This window comes from Syngnathus typhle, linkage group LG1 (assembly GCF_033458585.1).
Source record: "Syngnathus typhle isolate RoL2023-S1 ecotype Sweden linkage group LG1, RoL_Styp_1.0, whole genome shotgun sequence".
Classification (NCBI taxonomy): domain Eukaryota; kingdom Metazoa; phylum Chordata; class Actinopteri; order Syngnathiformes; family Syngnathidae; genus Syngnathus; species Syngnathus typhle.
In genome coordinates this window covers 8,732,570-8,757,364 of record NC_083738.1, presented here as the reverse complement: position 1 = coordinate 8,757,364, position 24,795 = coordinate 8,732,570, and the positions used below count along the sequence as shown (strand labels likewise).

The window sequence follows — 24,795 nt, the reverse complement described above, 5'->3', positions numbered from 1 at the left end:
TTGCGGTTGAACATTCTTTTTTTTTTTTTTAACAAACCAATGAAAGAGGCCTGGACAAAAATTATGGTACCCTTAATCTTTTGAAGAAATCATTGCCACTAAAAAAAGTATTTTTAACTTTTGGTGAGAATTATGCATGGCCCAGCAGGTATTTTGATCCACTCTTCTGCTCCAGTTATCTCAATGTTGAAGAATCAATTTAAAAGAATCTTGGAGAATGTCCTCTGAGTACCATCATTGAGTACAGCCTATTTCATTTGGTTTTTTGTTTTTGTTGTTTTAATGTATATATGTTAAACCACAATTCAAAAGCAATGTCTGATGTTCATTGAATGTTGTTATTATATTCATGTTCATTGACATATATGACTTTTCATCATTTAAAATGAATTGAGGGGGGCATGGGGGATCCCAACAGACTTTGGGCACCTAACTGGTCTCAAGCCATTCACAGTTTTTTTCCCAGCCAAACATAACAATACAAGACAAGACAAAAACACCGCCATGTCTGCTCAGTAAACATTTCTGTTTGAACTATAAATATCAAAAGAGATGATGACTCGCACGATTGAAAACCCATGATGAGTTAGCTGGTCTGTTGTGTGTATCAAAGCAGCAGCTTTGTCCTTTCTTCTGTGGAAATGAAACTAAAAAACGTTTAGGGTTAAGCAGTTTAAATGAAACTCTCTCAATTTTCACAATGAATACCATTTTTCTACCAACATTTGAAGTACACTGAAATCATCTGAAGTTTGATATGAAAAAGGTCATTATAATTTAATAAGAACTGTTATGAGAAGATTTGAGCACATAGTCTCAACATAATGGTGAAGTACAGATGAATATTTATGTATTGTTGATTTAATGTATTTTCCACATGTTACAGACCATTTAATAAAACTGTAATGAAAGTGGTATTTTATCACCCATTAGTAATATATATTCATTATAAAACCAGTAAAATTCTATATCACTTCATGATTTATCACTCGGGTAAAAAGGAAACACTCTTGAGGGTGATGCAAATGGAGGAGCGAAGGCCGCTTGGAGCTGAATCCTCGGTGGTAACAATCGATTCCGCATCATGAGATGGCGTGACAAGAGGCCGTGATGAACTATCCCTGCAGGCAGGCAGACTTTATCAGCGTGCTTTGCTTAACTTCCTGGAGCCACGGTGGCTTTTTTCCCCCTCTCTGCAACCCGCAGCAGGCTAAAGATTAACAGAATTTTGTGCACACATTATCTCCGAGAGAGAACGCCATCTGACCTTGCCTAAAATGGCAGCCAAATGTGTGAAATGGTTCTTAATGGTTAAAGGAGACCGATTCTCACATCTCTTTTTTTTTCACAGTTTAAAACAGCCAAAAACATGAACGTGAAATATTCGTGTCAAAATGACGCATGGATCAAGAATAACGGTGCACCTGACATCTGCTGTATCTTCTTTGTTTTGATTGGGTGGGTGGTCCTGCCTCATGCAAGTATATGACCTCCAACAATGCCCCATATACTTCCGGGCCAGACGTAAAATAATGCAAATTGTGGAGGCAGCACGTCATACATACAATACGCTGTGTGTGTGGTGCTCTACGACTCAACACACAAAGACACATAAACTGCGTCAATAACTTTTGAAAGCAATCAATATTTGCCCCTGATCAGAAAATAAGCTGTTAAAGATGCTATAAAGAGAGGCTATAAATACGCTATAAATATATAGATTTGCTTCTGAATACATGTTGCTAACTGTTGATGTTTGATGATTGAGTCGTGATGACGAGCTTAGTTTAGTGATTGTTGTGTTTACTTGGAGACATTGCAGGATGTCTGTTCGTAAATTTGTTGTTGGCCTTTTTGGGCGTTGACTGGAATGAAGAACTGCTGTTTTGTGAGAACTCAATAAATAACATTGTCCTTCCGTCCCCCTTTGCAGAATCTTTCGACACTGTCAACATAGGTGACGTCAAACAGAAGAGATGCACTTAGGGTTAAGAAGTGTCTGGGGAAATGAAGCTTCTGTGGACATACGGCGGTGTGATCACCAAAGTAGCTTAATTGCTCAAAAGCTATTTGATGTTGATGACAAGGACCCGATGTCCATGCAGCTGAGAAATGTGGTTCAACTAGTCATGCCACTAATTGCAACAGCGCTCCGCCCAATAGTGGTCGCACCTCTGCATGATAGTAATTCAGATAGTATCCCAGCATGGCCAATCATGTCATGAGTGGGAGGTATTCTATACCAGTGTCTTCACTGTTACATAACAGTGGAGTGGAAATGCAAACTTCACTGAAGCATTTTTCAGATAGTTTGGATTCAAACACACATTTTCAGAACTGTGCCACCTCCAAAGACCCCAACACTGGTATAGTGGACAACCAATTATAAGGACAGTTTTCCAAAAGTCCCCTGTAAATAAATGTTCACTGAAGATGACAACATTTTAAGAGCATTTGTAATCGTTATGTTGCTGTGTGTGCCTAATATTGAGGCTGCTCAGTCTACAATTGGACAAGGAGAAAATCGATCCATTGTTTTTATTGATGCGTGTGACTTTCTTTGAGTGGGTTAGGGTGAAGCTGTTTTTGGAAGATGGCCTCATCTAAATCCATCTTTAATAGCTTAAAAGGTCAAAGGTCAAGAATCCCCTTTGACCCAGTGTCACCAAAATACAACCAGAGGGCAGATGAGGCTGAACTTTTCAAGGAAGTAGAGACATGGGTGGGGAGGGGGTACTGCAGTGGGCTGGCCCCACGAGAGGCCTAGTGGTTAGGCCTCACAGTTCTGAGGTTCGAATCTCTACTGCGGCCTTAATCCAGCAGTGCTTGCGTGGAAAAAAACAATGCATCTTACTTTAATTGAAGACTCAAAATCACCCATAGGTGTGTTTATGTGTCCTGCGATTGACTAGCGACTAATCCCGGCTGCACCGGCCACTCACTCAAAGTCAGTTGGCAAGAATGGAGACAAGCGTAAGAGAAAATTGATGGCGTGCCGTTGTTTAAAAAGACACACAATGAATTGCAGTGGCCAGAATCGCAGAGGTCTGGCTCGCAAACGAGGGTCCGCCCAGCCTCCGTTGCAGGTTGCAAGGAGCAGGCTGGCAGTGTTCCACTGCAGTGCGAGAGGAGTTGCTGCCAACATATGTAGGCGCCACGGGGTTGCTTGATTGCACGCACGGAGCGGCGGCAACTGATGCGAGCGTCATTCATTCCGGCCGGCGCGCACTCCCGCGCCTGCCTGGCTGTCTCAATGCATTTCTATCACCTTCATCACGCTACTCTCAGGAACTCACACTCATCTCTTCTCTTTCTTTGTTTGACCCACGTTATCTCCATCCCCTGCTGTCCGTCTCCCCGTCCTCCTCCCTGCGTGTCACTCTTTCTCTTTTTTCCCCTCCTGTGGCCTGCTTTTCATCCCTCCCAGTTCCACCCCCCCTCGTCCCACTCACCCCCACCTCCTCCTCCCTCTCTGCCCTTCACCAAGTCTCTTTCAAGCCCCCCTACGCACCCCCGTTCACCCTCCACCTTCTCTCCCTCTGCCTGGATCCGCTTTCGACCCCCACCCCTCGTCCTCCTCCCTGTCCCCTGTTCAATCCCTTTTCCTCCCCCTTTCTTTCCTGCCATCTTGCAGGCCAGTGGAGCCAGACTGCAGGCGTTCAGGGAGTCACTGGACCTGCTGGGCAGCGGGTGACACAGATTTCCGGTGTGTGTATGTGCATGTGTGCGCATGTGTGCGTGCGTGACGAAAAAAGGGAGGGGGGGGGGATTAGGCTCCAAATCACTAGAAAGGCACCAACGAGGGGGAAGAGGAAGAAAAAGCTGCGGCTCCAAGAATGTTGCTCTTGTGCGAGAGCCGCAGAATGATGAGTGTGAGGACTTCAGTGGAAGATTGTGTGTTTGTCATTCAGAGCGAGTGTTGTAATTGCATGATGTTGGAGCTCGCTGCTGTTCTCCATGAGTTGGCAGTGTCCTGCGTTGGCTGGCGTGCTGCGCCTCTCTCGCTCGCGCTCTCGCTCTCTCTCTCGCCTGCCTGACAAACACACACAACCCCCCACCCCCACAGATGCACGCACACACGCACACACAGTCCCTCTGCGATCCCCCCTGACTGAAGGCGCACAGGAAGTGCAGCCGTGGCCCAATTATAGCGTGACACCTCAGGCCGACCGTTGCCATGGTTACGTCTTCCCTGAGGTCCCCTGGAGTGTGGCGCTGAGGAAGAAGGTCTTATCACATCAGCCATCGTTACGGCAACAAGCGAAAAACCCACACGGCCCAGCTTGCTCTAAGATCTCTTTCTTATGTGGAGTTGTGAATAAAAAGCACATTGCGTCACAATGTGTGCGTAGACGTGAATGGAGATTGTTTGTGATGTGTGTCAGCTTAGGTGTGCCGGCCAAGCAGCGTGTAGGTGTGCTTGTGCGAGTGTGTGTGTGTCTGTAGGCTGGTGATAAGGCTCTCTGCCACGCCATTAGGTGACTCATAATCTACACACACACGCAAGTACACATGCGTGCACATGTATCAGCGGAAGCACGGTGGCCAACAAACACATCCACCCAATTAAATATGAGTACAAGCGTGTAGACAAGCGCGCATGGCCAATTTCTTTTATTTCAAAAGGGCAAACAGATCTATACAGTACAAGTTGCACATGAAATAATTTAGACGACTCGCTTACTGATGATGCGGTGACAACAGAATCGAGAGTCCCCCGTTAGAAACAAAACATTTGGCTCTTTTTTTTTTTTTCTCTTCTTCTTTCTTTTAAACGGCTGCAACACAATACATCCAAACTGGAAAGGGATGTAAAAAAGACATAATGTTGTTTCCCCCAATATTTACAGTCTATTTACAGCTTTTTTGTCATCGTCGATACAGTGACACCTTCTCTCCCCCTCCTCTCCAATTCACTGATTGTCAAAAGAAAGGATGGGAACGAGTGAGAACATTCTTGAACAGAGGTGCAGCCCTGCACTTAACATCATGTCCACGTCTTTGAACCAACATGGTGTCCAGTGTGTGTCTATGTGTGTGTGTGTGTGTGCGTGTGTGTCTGTGTGCGTGTGTGTGTGTGTCTGTGTGCGTGCCTGTGTGCACGCGTGCGTGTGTCTTTTACACTTCAGCTCTTCAACAATCATCCAAGCAGGATCCTGGGCCAACGCAGCAAACATTACTATCCGTCCAAGGCGCCGGCGCTTCTCTCCTGCGCCAGGCCCAAAGAAAAGTCGGAGCCTCTGAGGTCAAACGCGGACACTCTGCCCTCAAACCCGGGACCTCCCGGCTTCCTCTTCAGCTCCTCGCACTTCCTGTATTTACAGATCTGGTGTCCCCTCTTACGATTGCGGCAGCTGCTGCACTGTTCGCAGTTCGTCTGACGCCGACACGGAACGCACTCTCCGCAGCGCTTCCTCTTCCTCCTGCTGCCGCTGCCTCCGCCCAGAGAACCGGGAGAGTGGCCCTCGGCCACTAGGCCCTCTATGCCCTCGGCCCCCATCGCCGTGCTCCTCCAGTGGCCGCCCCCCATCTGGAAGCCAGCGAGAGGCAAGAGAGTGGGGCTGAAAGGGAACCAGGCACCCAGGTAGGGCTGGATGTCTGTCCTGCACCCGGGCGAGTCCTCTTCCTCCTCATCGGGCCCGGATGCTCCTCCCTCGCCGTCCCCCTTGCCTCCCTTCACCTCCGTCGCCTCCCTTTTAGCGGGCTGGCTGCTCTGCCCGCCCGAGCCGGCCTGTTCGGCGGCGGTAGGGGTCAACGCCAGCAGCCCCGCGCGCATCAGCAACTCTGCGGCGTGGGCCAGGTGAAGCCCGCTGGGCGACTCCCACATATCGGGCCAGGAGGGGGCCCGGCGAGGTTTGGTGGGGCCGGGCGGGGCCGCCTGCTGCTGGGCCGGCGAGGCTTGCATCAGGCCTTTGACGTCCATGCCTTGGGAAGGGCTGGCGATGTAATGGGACAGGCCGTAGGGGTGGCTGGAGCGCTTGAGGCTGGGTCTCAGAGGCTCGTTGGGGATTTTAGCGCTGCTGTTGGCTTGATCTGGCGAGGAAGGGCCAGCAATGTCTACTGCTGTGGACATAGCCGTGAATGTGGGCGGCGGTTTGTGTCCTTGTGTGTGCGCCGGAGGGGGGGAGGAGAGGAGAGCTGAGGTGAGGGAGAGAGGGACTGACGCCGGCGCGCGGGCTTGACAACTGTCCTGTTCCTTCAGCCAAAATGGCAAGCCTTGGCCTGTGTCCCTATTCCCATTCTCTGCAGCAGCCGTGGAGTCCTGGGGAGCAACACATGAACAGAGCGAAGGGAGGAGGGTTAAGAATAGAAATGTTGGGGGGAGAAAAACGCAGAGTAAACACAGCAGGCTAACATAGCTCAAGCCTCTCTTAGAATGTGACAAATGCATAACAACAACAACAACAACATCATCATCATAATGTCGATTGTTTGAAAATAAAGCTCCCAAAGGGAAGCTAACCGGCCCCTATGAGCATGAGCGCATGTGTTGCTGCTGATTTCCGCATACAGGGGGTTAGTATCCCTTTAAGAATTTCACGGTATATCAATGCAATCAATAACAGAGCGACAACAATATGCAAAGATATGCGCATATGCGCAGGTCAAATGTGGAGCGCGCTTTTCAAATACATTTTGACGACTGCTCTTATAAGTGCCAGCCATGCTTATGTGGCTTTCCGGGGCAACACGAAACACAGAAGCGTCCAAAGACAAGGCTGTCTTTTGTCTACTATCGACGGCGAGCAGCGGCGAGGTGCGCAACGATGCGGTGGCAGCGGATAGAGGAGGAAAAAAAAAACAAGCAGACTATATTCCGTGGACACGTTTATGGGCAAATACGCTTTAATCCAGCGATGGATACATGTAGCGGTCATCCGAGAGCACGGTGGGCTGTTTTACGCGTAGATTGGCGAGGCTTGTCGCTGTTTTCGACCGAGTTGAGGTTACCTAAGAAGACGACGCTCGGCCGACGCCACGGCGCGCTGACCACAGTCCGAGTGGTCGCTGCGACACGCACGGAAGGCGACAGCACAAAGCAGCACCAAGCAACCAGGAAGTGGCGTGGAAACATCTCGTCTTACCTCCTAAAACGCTCGTTCGAACACCGCTGTCAAAAAAGGCTTCGATGAAGTCATGAACTAATGGCGTTTGTGCTGGTTGTAGCGTACATAGACGGCCGAGCTGCCGATTCCTCCTCCACCTCTCCGTCCCGGAGGGTCTGCAAACACTCGGCACGGAATTTGGGGGCGTCGCTCAAAATGCGAAGTGGACTCTCGGTGGCGGCAGCCCGACCGACACCACCGAAGCGTGGTGGTCGTCGTGGTCACGACGTGCCACGGAAATGCACAGAAATGTTACAACACTAGCGGACGGACGTCAGCAATTGAAAACTCACACACGTGGGAAAAAAAGCTAACATGAAACATCCACAAGCCCGCAAGGTGTCATTAAACTTCTATTATCCATATGACCTCTATTTAAAAAATCAAATACTTAGATAAGTGTTATGTTGTTTTGGAAAAAAACGTGTTCATGTAACTTATGCATCACTTGCATTTTACAAGTATCATGTTGACCTGTGAAAATGTTCTATCAATTCCAGCTATAACCTTTAGTTAATATAATGTATGCATTGTTATCTTTATTGTATCCGTCAATGTCAGCCATGTATAGCGACTGGAAGAAGTTAATTGCTCTTGTGTTACATGGCAGAAGGTACAATTGACAAAACATAAGTGAATTTTTTGTTTGCCCGTGTGCGGTGATATTTTGCTAGTGTAAAACGTGTGCTTTGGATGATTAATGGTTGGAAAACACTGGATGACAAAAACAAATGACATTGCTATGCTGCCTATCTATATATACTGTCATTGTTGTTGTTAAGATTGAAACATATAAAGACGAGATATACACACGCAAACACACGCGCACACTCATTAGTATGGTTCCATTTTTAATTTCTTATTTCTTAAAATTGTGGTCTTTTAGTAAAACTTTATGTGACTGCTGTATACCAAATGACTATTTTGGATCATTATATTATTGTAATTATTGATATGTATTCAGAGATAGATTAAACTGCTTTAAAAATTATCCGTGTATTTAGGATCATTGTATTATTGTAATTACTGACATGTATTCAGAGATAGATTAAACCGAGTGATAGTGTCCGCAAAGATGCTCGCAAGAGTTTTGTGTTATATCAAGTTGAATAAGGTGACTTATTTGCTGTTTTATTTGAACTCTTACTCCTGATGCATGCTTTCCCTCGTGCAATGCCAACCCAACCAAATTACAAACAGTTCAAAACTTAATATTGAGGCAATGTATGCTGCCGGTCAGATTGCCCTATGACAGAGAAACATGGTCAGACGAGAACCGCTTTCGCAGGTGACTCCTCACGAGACGCAGAGTCCACTCCACCTCTTGCGAGAGTCCTGCTTGCATCTGGCACGCAGCCACATAAGCCTGGTCACGCGCCCGTGCGTGTGTGCGTGCGCGCGTGTCACTATAGCAGCAGGGGCCCCCACCAACACTCGTGAACACGCTCTGGACACGACTGCTCGTGTAAACACAGCGTCTTCTAGTGGTGACCACACATACTGACTGACGCGTCTTAAAATGGCCACTGGTGCTGGGGGTGGACACTGCAGAATGCAGCTCGCCACCCTTTTCATCTAGCGCGCGCGCACACACACACCAGGGTGGCTTGGGTCAGTGTTTGATGCAGTGGTTTCATGAATAAATATACCTTCGGTACTTTGATAGTACGGGCTTCCTAAGTTAAAAAAAAAAAAGAATGAGGTGTGCGTATCCAGGTCCCGCAAAAACAAAAAAACTTTATTCATGATACAGAAGCAGCACTGATTGACGTTTATTAGAAACAAACAGGATGATTTCAAGACCAACATCGAGCTCTTGGCTTAAAACGAGCAACATTCATCTTTGTAGTGTGTCTTGGAACAGTATTTAAGGCCATGAGTTCCCTTATATGAGGACAAAGGGAGTTTAGACACAAACCCTTCCAAAGCTTTAACTCTAGCACATCAGCTCTGACCATTCATCATCTCTCTGTAAATGTTTCATTTCATCGTAATACTTTCACTTTAGTTATTGCGGTAGTAGAGTCTAATGAGGCCTGCGTGATTTGTTGCGACGACATAATACAAGTGAGTTGTCCTTGCGACGCCATTACGCCACATAGACAAACAGGGAGACATGAAGGAGAAAGCGCCACAGTTGGGCTTGCTTGACTCAAACGTCCCTCTTCTTGATGATGAGAGGGCCCACATTGTCACCGGTTTCCTCGTTATGCTTGCTGTGGGCGCCGTCACAGTAAGGGAACTGCAAGAGAAGAGGAAAACCAGCTCATACGTCGGCTCCATAGCCTGAATCGATGCAATTTTGCTTTCAGTTCACAATATTAAGTGGTTAACTCATTTTAACACTTGTGTGGTAGTTACAGGGGAGTCCACTAAACAGAAAATTTTGCTTGTGAGTGACGGACGGATAAACTGCCTCATGCAAACACATCTTTCCTCTCATTTGGAAAACAGGGAGAGAGCAAGTGCCGAGTTATCCTTAAAAAAGCATGTTTTGATCAATTTAAATGTGTTTAAAGCATGTAGGAACCTTGTTCTTAAATCCAAAGAGAGTCTATCTCCAAACAGACAGCAACAACACGAGTAGAACAGTGGTGCTCAACACACATTTGTCGCCAAGAGAGACTCTTTGGCGTTGACTAAAAGAATAGCTTGCAAGCTGACCTTCTTTGACCTCCAACAGCGGCAGTACACAGCTTTGGTGCCAATGTCCTCCATGTCAAAGCTGTGCACCACTTTGGGACTGTCTTTGTTGATACATATGTTCACCGGGCCCTTCTTGCAACTCCGCCCACTCAGGTAACGGCTCACCAGGAAGCCTCCTACGGCTGCGACAACTGCCACAGGCACCGCGACCAGGAAATGCTCTGCAGGGACACAAAGTAACAGGCAAACATGCTGATTAGTTGGTTTTAGGCTTTAACGTGTGCGCTAGTGCTGGATTCACACTCGACACAAATGATGCAATACAATTTGGGGCTTTGTGAATGCAGATGTCTTACAGGGACGCAAACAAAACCATAGTACAGCTGTAAGGATTTGGAACCGTTGAAATCGGAAGGTCATGGTTATAGTGGAAGTCAACCTGAAACTCTTCTTTACAGAAATACGTTCTGTATGCCCCCTAGTCTAAATATGGCATTCTGATTAATATTGTGTTTGTGAGATATGAGGTAAGCAGCGAAATTCACCCGGTTTTATCCATCTCCGGGGCGGCCATTTTGTAACTTGCAGTCGGCTGAAAATGACATCAGAGCCAATCACTGTTCAGCTTTAGAACACCGATGAGCCGTGATTTCTTGTGGCCTGAGACCTGGCAACGGTGATCTCATTTAAAGTCAGCATAAAGTGGCAAAACAGCTGCCCCCTGAGACGGATAATAACAGGTGGATTTTGCTTGTTTAATTCATATTACACCAACAAAACATGAGTCAGAAAACTGTGTTTCGAATAGTGTTGCTTCACAGAACATAATTTGCAGAAAATTAGGGGGCTGATTTACCTTTTAAAGTACATGGAATGTAAAAAAGACAACCAGAGGTTGGAGACACTTTTTGTGCACCCCTATCATTATTGCATCTGTGTAACACAGGTAGAAACACTTGTTAAACTTCAGGCCATGGATCCTAAATGGGCTAATTTCTCCTATGACAAAGGCATCATTTTGAGACAAATACGCAAAACTTTTCACACTGACAAATGGGAATGTCGACATTGCCACAAAGGTATCGTGTCTGTAGACATTTTAAGAGGAATTTGCGGAGAGGCTTTTTTACGAGTCAGTGAGTGGTAAAACGCCTGCAGGGTAACGGGACCGCGCCGCCTGACAGGCTTAACAGGTCCCGTGATCAGCATTTTCACTCGAGAGGCACAAAGGCCAAGACATGGAGAGAAAGTTGGATCACCTTCAAAATACCCACTGCTTGGATATATGGCTCTTTGGCCATTTAACCGAGGCGAAATAGCTGTTAGCCAAGTATAAAAACATTTGTGTTTGCAGTGCTTTTCACGAAGCAGTTGTCAATCATTTTATGGGCCGATTTTACTTCCGGTTGTGTTCTGCAAATAAACCAAATAGACACTTAAAATGACCAAGCGTCAGGTGGCCGACATGATGGATTGTTTATTATTATTATTTTCAAGTTACAACGAAGCCAGTCGTAGCATGATACGCATTATAGTCGATCACTTTACCTTTGGACAACCTCATTCCCGAGCTGGCTGACAAGTGTGCGGTGGCCATGTTTTCTTGACGCTGCGTTATTTGGCGTCAGCGGCAAGGTCAATTGAATCGCGGCTGAGCGATTAGTGGACTCTGTCCTCTTTCTGCTAGCGTTGGTCTCGTCTTGTCTACGTCACCCCACAACACAGATGACGTCACAGAGAGTGTATGAAAGGCTTCAAAATCATACCTCGACACCACTTCCGCTTTCGCTTTGTCTCTTTTTCAAAGCGCATCAGTACCCCGATCATCAGATATAAAGTTACTTTGATGGAGCGATTTGCACCTGGCTATTCTCAGCATCTCCTTGCTTAGTCCAGATATCCTATATCCTAACTATGTTAAATATTGTGCAGTATTGTGCACGAGCATATGCCTCTTTTATGAACGTTTACAAGCAAGGAGGGTAACTGGCTTGACGAATCAGATCTTTGATGAAAATCAACGTTTGAATTATGAAGATATAGAACAAAACATTCCTTCAAATTTACATCTAATGTGTTTTGTAACGTTTTTTTCTCTACCGTGTAATCTTTTACTCATTGGTGTGTGAGTTATGGACGGAACGAAAGCGATTTGAAACGTAAATTGGGTTTTGATTGAAAAATAAGTTATACCATTTTAATAAACCTGACAAGAGCCACAAATACACTTGTCCATATCTGCCAAATCTCTTTGGAATAAACGCTACTTTGACAGTTATGAAACATTTTACACATTGTCATCATTGCCATCTTACACCACCAAACTCATTGCATCATACACTCTCGAACTGAGCCACAGCCACACTTATCAAATCGCAATCCCACTATACTGAATAGTTAACATGTACTAAAATGTACCCCTATCACACCCCATGTATCAAGATACTTGTCGAATCGTCATTTATTTGAGCTATGCACTTCTGCTACTAATGAGTGAAGCGCAAGATGTTAATAAAATTCCATAATCAGGCATGGCTTGGATTTGGGGCTATAGCCCCGTCAGAAATAATGGTAGGCCCAGGCAAGCTCTTCCGGTATTTTAGTGGATATTCTTATATATAATCCATCTTCATGAAACAATTCCCGACCCTGTAATTCCACGAGGCAACGTTTGGGGGCGACAGAACAATCTGCCATGTCCTCATAAAAATAATGTTAAAATGAGTCAACACAGAAGTCACAGGTTTTTATTACACAGTTTAATCAACACACAAAGCTCAACGAGCCTCTCAGGTAATTCAATATACAGAGGTTTTGTGCAAGAAGAGTGGGTTCTCCTTGCACTCAGAGCCCAAGCCAGTCCCAGAGCCATTTAGGATGTTAGCCTCTAAATTTAACAAAAACCAAACAACAAAAAGAAAATAAGCAACCTAAAGAGTTATCGGGCGGGGGTACAAACACAGGTTGAACTAGAAAAAAGAAAAATATTAAATACCCGGTACAGTTGTCCGTGTATATAATATCAACATGGGTGTTGTGTCATGTATTTAATAAAGAGTGTCCTTGGACTCAGTCAGTCTGCTTTCTTGACAGATGAGAATCAAAAAAGGAAAAAAAAGGAAACAAAGGATGGCGAGTGTGAAAATTCCCCCAATTTTGAGTGTCCCTCCACCCCCCAAAGATGTGAAAAATAAACAGGTCCCTTCAAATGTTTAGATGCTCAAAGGAATGCCTCAAGTAACTGACTATCTGGGATGGGCAGAAAAAGAGGAACCAAACCTGCAAGGAAACTAAAAAGGCAGTACAGATGTGAGCAATAAAAGCGTGGGTCACTGAAAAAGAGGCGCTTATTACCATTGCAAGGTTGATGTTAGTTCATGGTCAGGAGGGCATGTCAAGTGGTTGGGGAGGCAAGACAGAAAGAGATGAAGACATGGGGGGGGGGGGGGGGGACAACACATATGGGAGGGGCAGAGGTACTCTGGTGATGGGGAGGCGTGGCTCAATGAAAGCACTCCAACGGAAACCAGCGAGATCTTATTTTAAACATTTCTTTTGTTTGTATGTGTTTTTTTTTTGTTTGTTTTCTCTTTAAATCTCAAGCTTCCCAAACTTTTGTCATAGAACTGGTTGGCAATGATTTTGCTCCACCAACACTACATTGCATACTTTTGTGTCCATTCCCGGGCTATTTTGTTGTACCTGAAACAGACACATTGACAAATCATTAGAATTTGTTGTCATTCAATTAGGCTATGCACGACGACAAAAAGTTGAGGAGGCTAACTGCAAAATAAACCTTCGCTAGTTTACTAAATAACACATGGACATCAATGCTTTTTATTTTGAAGTTATGCCGTGCATATGATTTCCTTGCATACTTCACACTCAACGAAACCAAAATGCTGAGAAAACCTACTTTTCCCTGTCCGTCTTGTAGATACGGGCAATCTCTGGTACTAAGGGGTCATCCGGGTTTGGGTCACACAGAAGAGAGCAGATGGACAGGAGAACTGTGAAGGACATGTTAAAAGTTCATAAAACAGCACTTGAATTAGAAGTCAAATGAAATCATGTCACTTCACATATTGTAAAGGCAACTTTGATTCTTTAAAATCATATTTGTGAGGCAATTAGATGGGACGTCACCACAGACAGGGACAAAAAATCCAACTTAAAAGGTCATATTTTCTGTACCTGTGTACCCACATTATCATCATGTCATGTTATGGTTTTAATGATCCTATAAACACCAGGTATCTTTTTCTTTTTAGTCTAAATTTTCTATAATACTTGAAAAACCTTTGTAGAAGAACTTAATGCTTTTGATGAAAAATATAGTCTCCGAAATGACCACCAGTATGGCTTTAGAAACGAGCCATCATCTCTAGCAGAAATGGAATTTCTTGAAAATGCAGCTATGCCAGCAGATAAAAAGCAGTATGGTGTGGACGTATTGATTGAGTTACGCAAAGCATTTGATCATTGATTACTCATCACTCCTGCAGAAATGTCAACAATGTGGTATAAGAGATGCTGGATTTAAATTGATAAAAAGTTATTCAAATAATAGGTTTCAATCTGTCAAAAATAAATAATACTGAATCACATCTGAGAAGCGTAACGTGGGGTGTTGAAGTTATTTAAAATTGATCGAAATGATATTTGTACTCCCTCAAATATCTTAAAATTTGTAATTTTTGTTGATAATACAAATTTAATTTGCTCAGGGGATAACTTGAAACGAATAACAAAAACGGTAGAATGTGATAAGAAATATGCTTGATTTGAATAAGTTGTCATTAAAAGAAAATGAAGCGAAAGTGAAACTCATTGCAACCAAGGGGAGCAGTTTACCGGAAGTTCCTCGCACATTCGTTCCCCCATGATAGAGCTCCGGGAAAAAAGTGGATATGGGCTGATTGCTACTAGCTGCTAGAGGCCGGCAAAAGGCGACGTACAATACAGTGTCAGGCTAATGAAGTCTTTTTAGGGCTTTTGATTAGCAATTTAGCGTTATTTCAGGACGACATTGTCTTGTTGACATTGGTGGCAACAGTGTGTGAAACGTTGCAACTACAGTGCCTGTAAAAACAAGTCAAGCTAGTCGTTATGCTGCAAATTGCTTCTGCAAACGGCTTCAAAATAAAAGCGTCGAAGGGCACTACTGTGGCTGGAAAGAGTTTATTTTGAGATTGGCCAAGTTGAACGCATGTCTCGTCATGGATAACATGAGCAATTTCGTTGCTGCTGCCGACTTCACTTCTTCTTGACGGTATATATACACAAATGTAGGGAGGGAGGGGGAAGAGGCAGAAAAACACGCCTCGAGGGTTTTATTTGTTTATGACTCATTTCACCCCTACAATAAACAAAGTTCAGTGACTTCTCTCTGTACTCCTTTCACTACAAGTATCTATACGCTTGCGCCCGAGATGCCCATCGATCCATGGTGAGCAGCGAGGATTGTCTTATGTAACTAAGTTACATGAGACACTAAATAACATTGTAATGAAAGTATGCCTTTTAAGCAAATAAATTATAACCCCTCTGTACTGCCTAGGGACTGATAAACGTCAAAACAAAGTGTAACAATTTTGTTTCATAATCACACCCATGCATAATACTCCGATACTGATGACAGAAAGCCTTGCATTAATCATAACTGGCATCATTGGCCGCAGATTACCCAAATGTTGCCCAACAAATATCCTCCCTTTGATGAAAAGTCTATACACTGTTATTATAGTTGATGAAAGCTAAGGGAAAAAAACAAAAGTTGAAAAAAATAAATACATTAACAAGTGTTTAAAAAAAACAATAATAAATAAAAAAGATGAAAAGACACTGTGTTACAACTATAACTATATTGAGAATGCCCTTTTAGTCTTTGTAAATTCATCGAATACACGAGCTTTTAAGGTTGCTTTTAAATCCATGTTTTGTGGCTCGGCTGATTTTACGACAGCCATGAGGCATTCTGAGATTCAAACTGTCAAAACAGAATTGCAGTTTATGTAGTACGTGTTATCTCAATGCTGGGAAATACAGCACAAACTTATCACGAGACATCTAGTGCCCGTCCATTTGCATGATGTGTTTGATATCACTCCTCTTTTGTCATTTTGAAAATCCGAAACACTTAGCTAAGACATTTAGCTAAGAAATTATTACTTGACACAGGCCAAAATGATTTGGGTAGAAATTAGCTGATAAATCATAGAAATTGATATGAAAGGCGATGACTGACACCCAACATCCTCATAACGCTGATTCCTAAGTAAGACTGCTTTGCTTGGTTCATAAAAATCTTGGACGTGTTTCTTTAAGAGTCTGAAGGTCAACATGAAACCGCCTACCTTTGGAGATGGTGAGAGCCGGAGACCACTGTGATCGCAGGATGTCAAGACAAATGCTGCCGTTGCTGTTGATATTTGGATGGTAGATTCTTGTGGTAAATGCAACCTAAAGAAGACACACCTAAGCGGGTTAATAGCGACACAGACAAGCTAAAGAAATTCTTGACTTATGTTATGCAATGAACAGGTCGATAATTTGCTGCTGTGCGTTTCTCTCTTGCGTACCTTTGGTGGTTTGAAGGGGTAGTCTGTGGGGAAGTGTATGGTCAAGAAGAAAACCCCGCCTTGATAAGGACTGTCATTCTAATGCAGGACACAAAGGTTTGGCGTGAAACAAACTCAAACAAGCTATAATGATGACAAGAAGCGAATGGAGTTGTCAAGTTGGAAGAAAGCTCTGAGGTGAATACTTACAGGCCCCATTATTGTGGCTTGCCAATGAAAACCTGAAACACAGGAATTGATTAGGAGGGCACAGTAGTTGGGGAATTATTTTGCTATTTATGTATTTAATTTTGACACAAACGTACATCAAAAGTATTGCTTTGGGAAATGTATTGATTTATTATGGTGCTAATTTATGAATATTTGAATTTGCATGTTCCTCTAACATTTGTACATGTAATATTTTAACATGGCAATGGAAGTCTACCAGTGAGCTACTTGTAACGCCACAAGAGAATACCAACATTTTGGAAACAGCACTAAATATTACGGGTCGTGTCAAAGTAAAATTGATGATTTTTTTTATTTTACTTTAGTTTTCGTATTCTATCTTATGTGATTGTAGTGTTGGTGAGGGTAAGTACAATTTTATTTAGTTACACCAAATGGGAAAAAACCCAATAAATTAATTAATGACTTGAGAGAAACAACAAATAACTTATACAACAATAAACAACAAATAACTATACAAACATATTACGGAACTTTTATTTTAAACAGTATATATATTTTGAACATTCTTAGGGAGCACAATTTCAACCCAGTGTGTCAACAGCTGAATTATACTGATTAGGCATGGACTCATTGGTATGCTGTCGTAGCGCTTAGCTTCCGCTCAGCCTCTCCCAAAGGCTGTCAGTTTGTGAACTATTGCCCCTTTTCCCAATGAACAAATGGGCTCAGCTCAAATCTGCTTGGCTGCAATAGCCCAACCTCGAAAAAAAAATTTCTAATACAACGCCTGACGAGAAAAAAGAATCAATGTCAATGTCTGTGATTAAACTGTAAGAAACCGCCTTAAGGAAGTAAGATTTGCATAAAGAAAAAAGTTAAACAAAAGCCATCATTAAAACCTAAACAGAAAAAAAAGAAGAAAAGAAATAAGCCCTAAAGAAAAGCAATCGTGAGAAAGTCATATTCTGTGAAGAATGGTGAATCTGCATTGGGCAAGGGGATGATGCTGGAACTTGAGTTTGTTCCTGTTCCAATGAGATTTAGGAAGACAACTGCCCGAAGAAAACATGCAAATTTCCAGTCAATGATGATGTGGAGCTGCATGTCAGGTAAAGGCACTGGGGAGATGATGGCAGTCATTGCGTCTTTGATAAATGTATTTATAATAAAAAATAAATAAACTGCCAAAGGCTAGCACATTATTATTATTATATAAAAAAAATATTATCTGTAGTCTGGCAATACAAATCTTGTGCCAATGTCGATACCAAGGATAAAGTTTGAATCCCATTCTGCTGCAATTTGACTTGACAGGCAGCTGTTCTGATTTTGGTGGCTCAAGTACATAAAATGTATAATTTATAATAAATAAAAAAAATAATAATAAAAACCCTGTCAAAGGACTCTCTGCCAACGCTTAACTGCAAACATTGTAGTAAAAATCTCAGGCTAACTTCACTATTTTAGCATTCTGTTACATTTTTCAACACATTATCCACTCGTCAATGCAGCACTATTGTTACTTTAAAGTTACTTTATTTTAAAAATGGATGACATCGTTTGTTTCTGGGCTTGTGCGGGTTTATACATGTATACGCAGTGTATATTCATAGCAATGAATTTGGCACGTACAGGTTTAAGGTTTGTCTTTGGTTGCAGGTGATGTGGATCAATTTACTTTATTGTACCACTTAACGTCATTCTGCGACAAGTTAGGCATGTTTTGAACTGAACTTGTGAATAATGCAGTCATTCTGCTTGGAAATGAACAGACCAATCTGGTAGAGCCCACATAACGATAGTGCATAGTCAACCATACTGTATAGTTGAAATACAATCAAATACAGTATGCTGCGAGTCTTAAATTTGATAGACGCGGTTATAATTTAAAAACTTGGGAAAAACTATTCAGTCAATACTTTTTAAGGAAACCCCGTTCATAATAGAATGTATCAAAATCAACTATTGTGGACATGAGTTTTGGTAGTATGGTGATAAACTTACTGTCATCTCCTACTGGACCAGCAGAACACTGGGCTGGGGGATCACGTGCGAAGTCATTCAATTCCTAACACAAACAAAATAGCAGAATGGTCCGTCAAGAAGTAAAATCATCTGCATTGGAATTCAAGTACAAAGCAGTATAGTTCAAATCATTTTTTTACCAGACACCTATACTATAGATAAAAAAAATCTATCCATCCATCCGTGCACAAATGAGTCGTAATTTGTTCATTCATTTGATTGGTCATGGCATACTAATAATCAATTTATAACTTACGGACTCCAATGAGATGGTGTGACGTCACCAAAACTCCATCCCATACAGACAAAATAGCATGTTGGAATGTTGTTTATAATTCTCATCCGACCACAATCAAAGTCACTTGATCTATCCTTGCGCAATTTATCCGGGAAAGGCGTTTTGATCAATGATGAAATCTAGTTGAAGAACAGTCCAAAATAAAAATGTAATGAGCACCTTTTTGGTATGTAGAGAGGAAAGATTTTTGCATGAAAGTGTAAGGAGTAGGAGTAAAAACTAGGCTGAAAAATAACAACTCCACTTAAGGTAATGAAGTATTTTTACTTTGCTACTTGACACCTCTGCAGACCGACCAGCTTGAAGGGGAAATGGCAGTTGAAGCGAAAACCTGCTTCCTGCTAAGAAATCACGCTTCCTACTAATGGATGGCAGGATGACAAAAGTGGACAGTGACAACATACATGTTGTATGTTTACATTCTTTCTGAATGTTCTGTCACTTCAGACGATGTGGCAATGATTGGATGCAGTCAACAAAGCCCAGCTAGACTTTTTTTTTTAATTATTTCACTCCTAGCCTGTCACGCACTTACGACAGCTATCAAAGGGAGTTTGATCATTTGTTGGATGCCGCCGGAAGGAGCGGGGACACAAGCTCAGCTTTGTGCAAACTTGCAAATAGGATGACAAAAGTGGATGGATTTAATATTGGACCCAAAGAATAACCAGTTCAGAAAATCGATAGACGATTGGAAAACCACCTTTGGATCTGCCGCTAGCCAGTGTACGGCAAGGGATCATGGAGATTAGATTTATTTCAACCTAAAACTAACATGTACGATTCAAGCAAGTGGCCATCAATACATAGAGCCTAAACTGCAGTGTTGAAGAGCTCCATAGCTGAAGGTTTGATGTTTTTAACAACCCAATCCGCCTCAAAATGGCAAAATAAATCAATGAGTGATAATGGAAAGAGCAAAACACAAAAATTATCTGTTCCATATCTACGGTCCCGGCAACTGGCGCCTAAGAATAGGCACGTAAGCTAACCCATCCTGTTTTATGCCGCTATTTGCAACACTAGCATGTGCAAGAACTAACCTAGATTCTGTCACTGGCCACAATGTAATGTGAGATTATGTAATAATGTGATTCTACTTAAGGTAAGCCATTTGGGGAAGACAAAAAAACATTCCGTGGTTAGAAAACGGCAACAATGTGTCTACATTTTTAAATAAATGAATATCTGGCTTATTAAAACATCTTGAGCAATGTAAGATGTGGATAAAACGTTAAGTCTATATATTTTCAAAATAATAAAGACTTGGTAGAGTTATTGCAACAGCTTCCGATCAGGAATTCAAATGGACCTGCAGCTTCGAGATTGAATCCACACTATTGGCTAATACTCGCGTTGCTGGAAGGATATGGCAGGTCGTGACGCGGTGCCGTAATATGGATGCCGCCGCAACCGTGCAAGCAAGTCATCCTGGGTTAGCGCGCATAAAAAGTGGGGCAGGGGGTCTTCAGACTTTATGGATCCTGCATACTCCTGGTGTTGTAATATCTATCCATCCGTACCGCTTATTCTCATGAGGGTTAGCAGTAGACGGGGTACACCCTGATCTGGTTGCCAGCCAATCGCAGGGCACACATAAACAAACAACCATTCACACTCTAAACCACACTACATAATTCCTGTTGTTTGAAATAAATTACACAGTTTCAAGGTGACTTTTTCCAACTCCATTTTATCCTAATTTTACAAATCTCATATGACTACATGACAAAACTAATTGTGATATCTTGGAGTTGAAATATGTATATCATAGGAAAGCTAGCATCTTCCTATTTTTTTCTTTTTTACAATGCCAAAATCTAATTTGGTCAATTTGCATCATAGTGAATTATTTTGCCATGACAGGTCACATTTACTTATCTAGAAACATTTTCATTGGGGCAATTTCAAACAATCCTATATGTTTAAACTGTAAACTTGGTGTTTGTTGTATCAAAAATATGCACATCAAATTAAAAAAAGCATTACTATCCTTTGCGCAACTTCACTTGACTAGCGAGTGTGTTTATAGCATGTGACACAATTATAAGTGTAGGTTCAAGGCTGTGTGTTTATGAACTTGGACCAGTAAGTCAAATATTATTTGTACTACTCAAGGTTTTAGGCGAGTTCAATCTAAAATGAAACCACTTTGAGAGGAAAGGAATTTCACCCAAAGCCTAAACTATAAAGCCATTTGAAGTATTGTATGTCACAGTGCCAGGTGAGCACAGTGCCTACGGTGAGCAAAATTTATAAGCATGCTGTAGGATGTAATCATGGTTGTAACTCGTGGGCATAAACTGTACAGGTACTTGTCATGTTTGCAACAAATAAGGCACAAATATGACAGAGGCCCTTCACAGGGCTAATGTCATGTTAGTAAGGTACCCTGACATTTATGCTTTAGCTTGTTTCGGGTTCTACGAGGCTTCGTACTGGACGTCTTAGGTGAGGAGCCAAGTCCGTGATACAACAATTTCAAAACGTGGGGCTTGCCGTGCGTTTCAGTCTAAAATAAGCACACACTTTCACTGTCTGGGTTTGTTCAAGGTCGCAAATGTTTACAAAATGTTTGCCAACAATTTCAGTGATTCTTCTTGTTGCAAGTAAATAAGTTCAAAATCCTCGTGACAACGAAGGCATATGGACGAACATCTGACGAACATCTCCGACCTTGAACGATCTCTGCTGAGAACGCAACATTCACTACCTTCAAAAACACTCGCAAATGTTCGCCCCTCAGTGGGTTAGGGGCTTTAGAAACAGCAGGTTGGATTGGCGCAGTATTCATAAACCTGTATAATTAATTCATTAGGGTTATCAAATACAGCGCCAAGTACAACATATATATACATATACACACATATGTATTTTTTTCCCCCGAACTGAAATAATCAAAGGATGACGGAAACAGAGGACAACTACCGTATTTTCCGCCCTATAAGGCGCACCTAAAAACCTAAATTTTTCTCAAAAACCAACAGTGCGCCTTATAGCCCGGTGCGCCTTATATATGGACCAAATTCCTAAATTTAAACTGGCCCAAAGCATTGTGTCATGAAATCAATCATAAGTGGCCCGCTGAAGACTATGAATCATGACTCAAAAAGACTATGGATCATTATTTTATGATTATAAAGTAATTTGTTTCCGTCTGAAGTTGAAATAAAAAAGATAAAATGGAGAATGATTTGATTTGGATTAAAAATCTGACATGATGCATTAATGGTGCGCCTTATAGTCCGGTGCGCCTTATATAAGGATAAAGTTTTAAAATGGGCCATTCATTGAAGGTGCGCCTTATAGGCCGGTCCGCCTTATAGGCCGGAAAATACGGTAATCAATTTGAAGAACTCTGTTGTTTAAGGTCCAGCTGGAACACACCTACTTCGCCTTGTAGTCACATAAAATATCTTTGTAAAAATATTTATATAACGTATGAAAGAGGGCAGGGTCAGAGTTCCACATTGACATGTAAAAGTCGGCTGCATAACACGGAATTGACTTGACCTGGAGTACTTGAACACAGACACACACAGAGACACACACACAAAAGACATTAGGTTTAGGATATTAAATTATTCTAAAAAAAATATACTAACAAGTATATATAGGTAATTAATTAATGTACTATAGAATATGGCAACCCTGCAAAATGCATATCTGCTAAGTGAAAGCCTACTTTTGGCCCATTCGTAATTCACATCAATACAGTGGAAGAAATCAGTAAAAGGTAGGTTTGAGTAAATATGGTTTTGATGAGGATGTTAAAGCCAGTATAAATCTATATCAGTTCATTAAGGAAGTGTGGGGAAGGTGTATTAAAGAAGAGAGGAAATGAGAAGTCACTCTGAAGGGCTGTTTTCCCTTTGTTGTTGTAGAGAGCTAGAAATGTAAGTGTGAGTTGTTTTTGGTTGTCGTTTTGTTATTAGTTGGTAGCTTATTCTTTGTTTTGAAATAAATGTTCGCTAAACAAAAACCTAAAATAATCATATATATATATATTTGGCAGAAACATCACCACCCCCAAAAAAAGTGTTAATTCATTGAAATTTGCGTTGTCTGCAAAAGGCAATCGCGTATTGCTTTAACGAATCGGCGCCATTACGCAATAGTACTGGTCCAGGTATGGCAGGTAGTGCCCGCGACAAAACAAAGCAGCACTGAGGCTATTTAGGGACTGATTGGCAGCAACTATGTTATTACAGACAAGGTCCACCTCAACTAGTAGCCGGGCATCTGTGCAAACGTTAGCTTCACTGTTAGCGAACGCAAATGCTACATATTCTATACCTTAGAAGATGTATGGTGGGCGAGTTAACACAATTTCGACAACGACTAGCTAATATTATCCCAGAAACGGTACGTCGTTGTCCTGCAGCTCGCCCGCTGTCATTACCGCGACATCAACGCGTGGGGCCTGCTAACATCATTTCCAGCTTTCCCAGGGTCGACTTCTGTGTCGAAGGCAAAACAAACAAAACTACAATCAGCCCCCACCCGAGTCCCGACACGACCACGTAAAATACCATTCAAGGTTGCGCATTGTCATATTAATGCGATGACAACAGCATAAGCAGCAGCTATTTGAGCTGACATCCGTCCTCGCGTCCGGACTGTCATGGTAGCAAACGAAAACGATACATTCTTATTTGACATTACAATCGAGTTATTTACTAAACGATCAAAATGTCCGATTATGACAACATCAAACCAAGCGGAAGGGGGTCATTGTTAATTTAGCTCACTTTAGCATAGCAGCTAGGTGAACAACTGTCAGATGTAGCGGCGAGTGGAGTCACTCCGATTAACAATAAAAATTAAAATAAAGATAGCTAGCATCGGATTCGAGATTTATCAAAGGGCTACTATTAACAACGAGCACCATTATTATCGAGTACAATCAAGTTTCACCTTCGCGATAATTTGTTAGCTTAGCTTCATCAGAGCAAGCATTAGTCTAACATCATCGTTAGCCAAGCACCGGGTCGCTTACGATGAGAAGGGGGAATGCAGACCGAGTGTTGTTCACACCGAAACACCAATACGTCTTAAAACAGCCTGACATATGGGCATCAAACGCGTTTGAATGATGCCCATGAAACATAACCATCCACGGGAAACGGCGACTTGAGTTAAAGCGATGTGGCCCGTTAGAGACACAGACAAGGGGCGCATTGCTCCAGCCGCAAACTGTCGTCGCTCGCTGGCTGGCTGACTGGTTGGACGTAGTTATCTGCCAAGTAAAGGCCAGTCGCGAGATATTGTGATAATACGAGAGATATTGTGCACAGCGTAATACATCTGAAATGACGGACAGCTAACGGACAGGATCGGAGTAAAATCCCCAACATAACTGCGAAATCCAGGGCCTCTGCGCTCACTTCCTTACCTTGTGGATTCTTTTCAGAGCCATTGTTGTGCTAGCGCTTCTGCCAGGCAAAACGTGCGGTTAAAATGGCGATTGATATCAGTCCGTTGATAATACACCGACGTAAATATCATAGACCACGACTAGAGTATACTTAGACGATCGTAGATCGCTACTCCAACCAGCTGCCTACAGAATTCCGAGTCGAAAATAAACGATAGCAGGAGCAGACCCGCGGTCCTTCCTCCTACTGCAGCAGCTACCAAATCACAGCGGGCCTGTGCCCACACAACAGGAACAACGGCAGAACATCCGCCCGCGCCCCTTCACAATAATACATTGGTCTCTCGTGTCACTTGTTTGACTTGTTTGGCACATTTAGTAGTCACGGTAGTCAGCCTCGCTTTTTCTTTGCAAATACGAGTGAGTGTCACTTTATTATTTTTTACACGACTAGAAGTTTGAAGTGCCCTTTGATCATTTGTAGTGATGGAGAAATACGTATTTTTCCACTCACTGTGCAGTCAGACTTCAGATAGGCAGACGAGTCGTGGTAAATTGCGTTTGGACATCAACAGGAAGACTTGC

At 42.7% G+C, this 24,795-nt stretch overlaps 3 protein-coding genes across 3 annotated transcripts; all 3 read right to left on the bottom strand.

Annotated features, from left to right (window-relative positions):
• Positions 1-4,587: 4,587 nt before the first annotated feature.
• On the bottom strand, positions 4,588-7,385 carry LOC133160399 (CXXC-type zinc finger protein 5-like). The gene is made up of 2 exons (XM_061288005.1): positions 7,086-7,385; positions 4,588-6,262 (listed from the first exon to the last, which is right to left on the bottom strand). The coding sequence occupies exon 2, from the start codon at positions 6,071-6,073 to the stop codon at positions 5,180-5,182; it is 894 nt and encodes a 297-aa protein (XP_061143989.1). The 5' UTR covers positions 6,074-6,262; positions 7,086-7,385; the 3' UTR covers positions 4,588-5,179.
• A 1,438-nt stretch (positions 7,386-8,823) lies between these two features.
• On the bottom strand, positions 8,824-11,483 carry zgc:110843 (uncharacterized protein LOC541492 homolog). Its single transcript, XM_061288251.1, has 3 exons — positions 11,301-11,483; positions 9,771-9,973; positions 8,824-9,348 (listed from the first exon to the last, which is right to left on the bottom strand). Exons 1-3 carry the CDS (start codon positions 11,347-11,349, stop codon positions 9,259-9,261), a joined length of 342 nt encoding a protein of 113 aa, XP_061144235.1. The 5' UTR covers positions 11,350-11,483; the 3' UTR covers positions 8,824-9,258.
• A 1,000-nt stretch (positions 11,484-12,483) lies between these two features.
• On the bottom strand, positions 12,484-24,493 carry ube2d2 (ubiquitin-conjugating enzyme E2D 2 (UBC4/5 homolog, yeast)). Its single transcript, XM_061282185.1, has 7 exons — positions 24,229-24,493; positions 18,515-18,578; positions 16,526-16,557; positions 16,337-16,414; positions 16,112-16,217; positions 13,672-13,765; positions 12,484-13,454 (listed from the first exon to the last, which is right to left on the bottom strand). Exons 1-7 carry the CDS (start codon positions 24,250-24,252, stop codon positions 13,409-13,411), a joined length of 444 nt encoding a protein of 147 aa, XP_061138169.1. The 5' UTR covers positions 24,253-24,493; the 3' UTR covers positions 12,484-13,408.
• Positions 24,494-24,795: the final 302 nt, after the last annotated feature.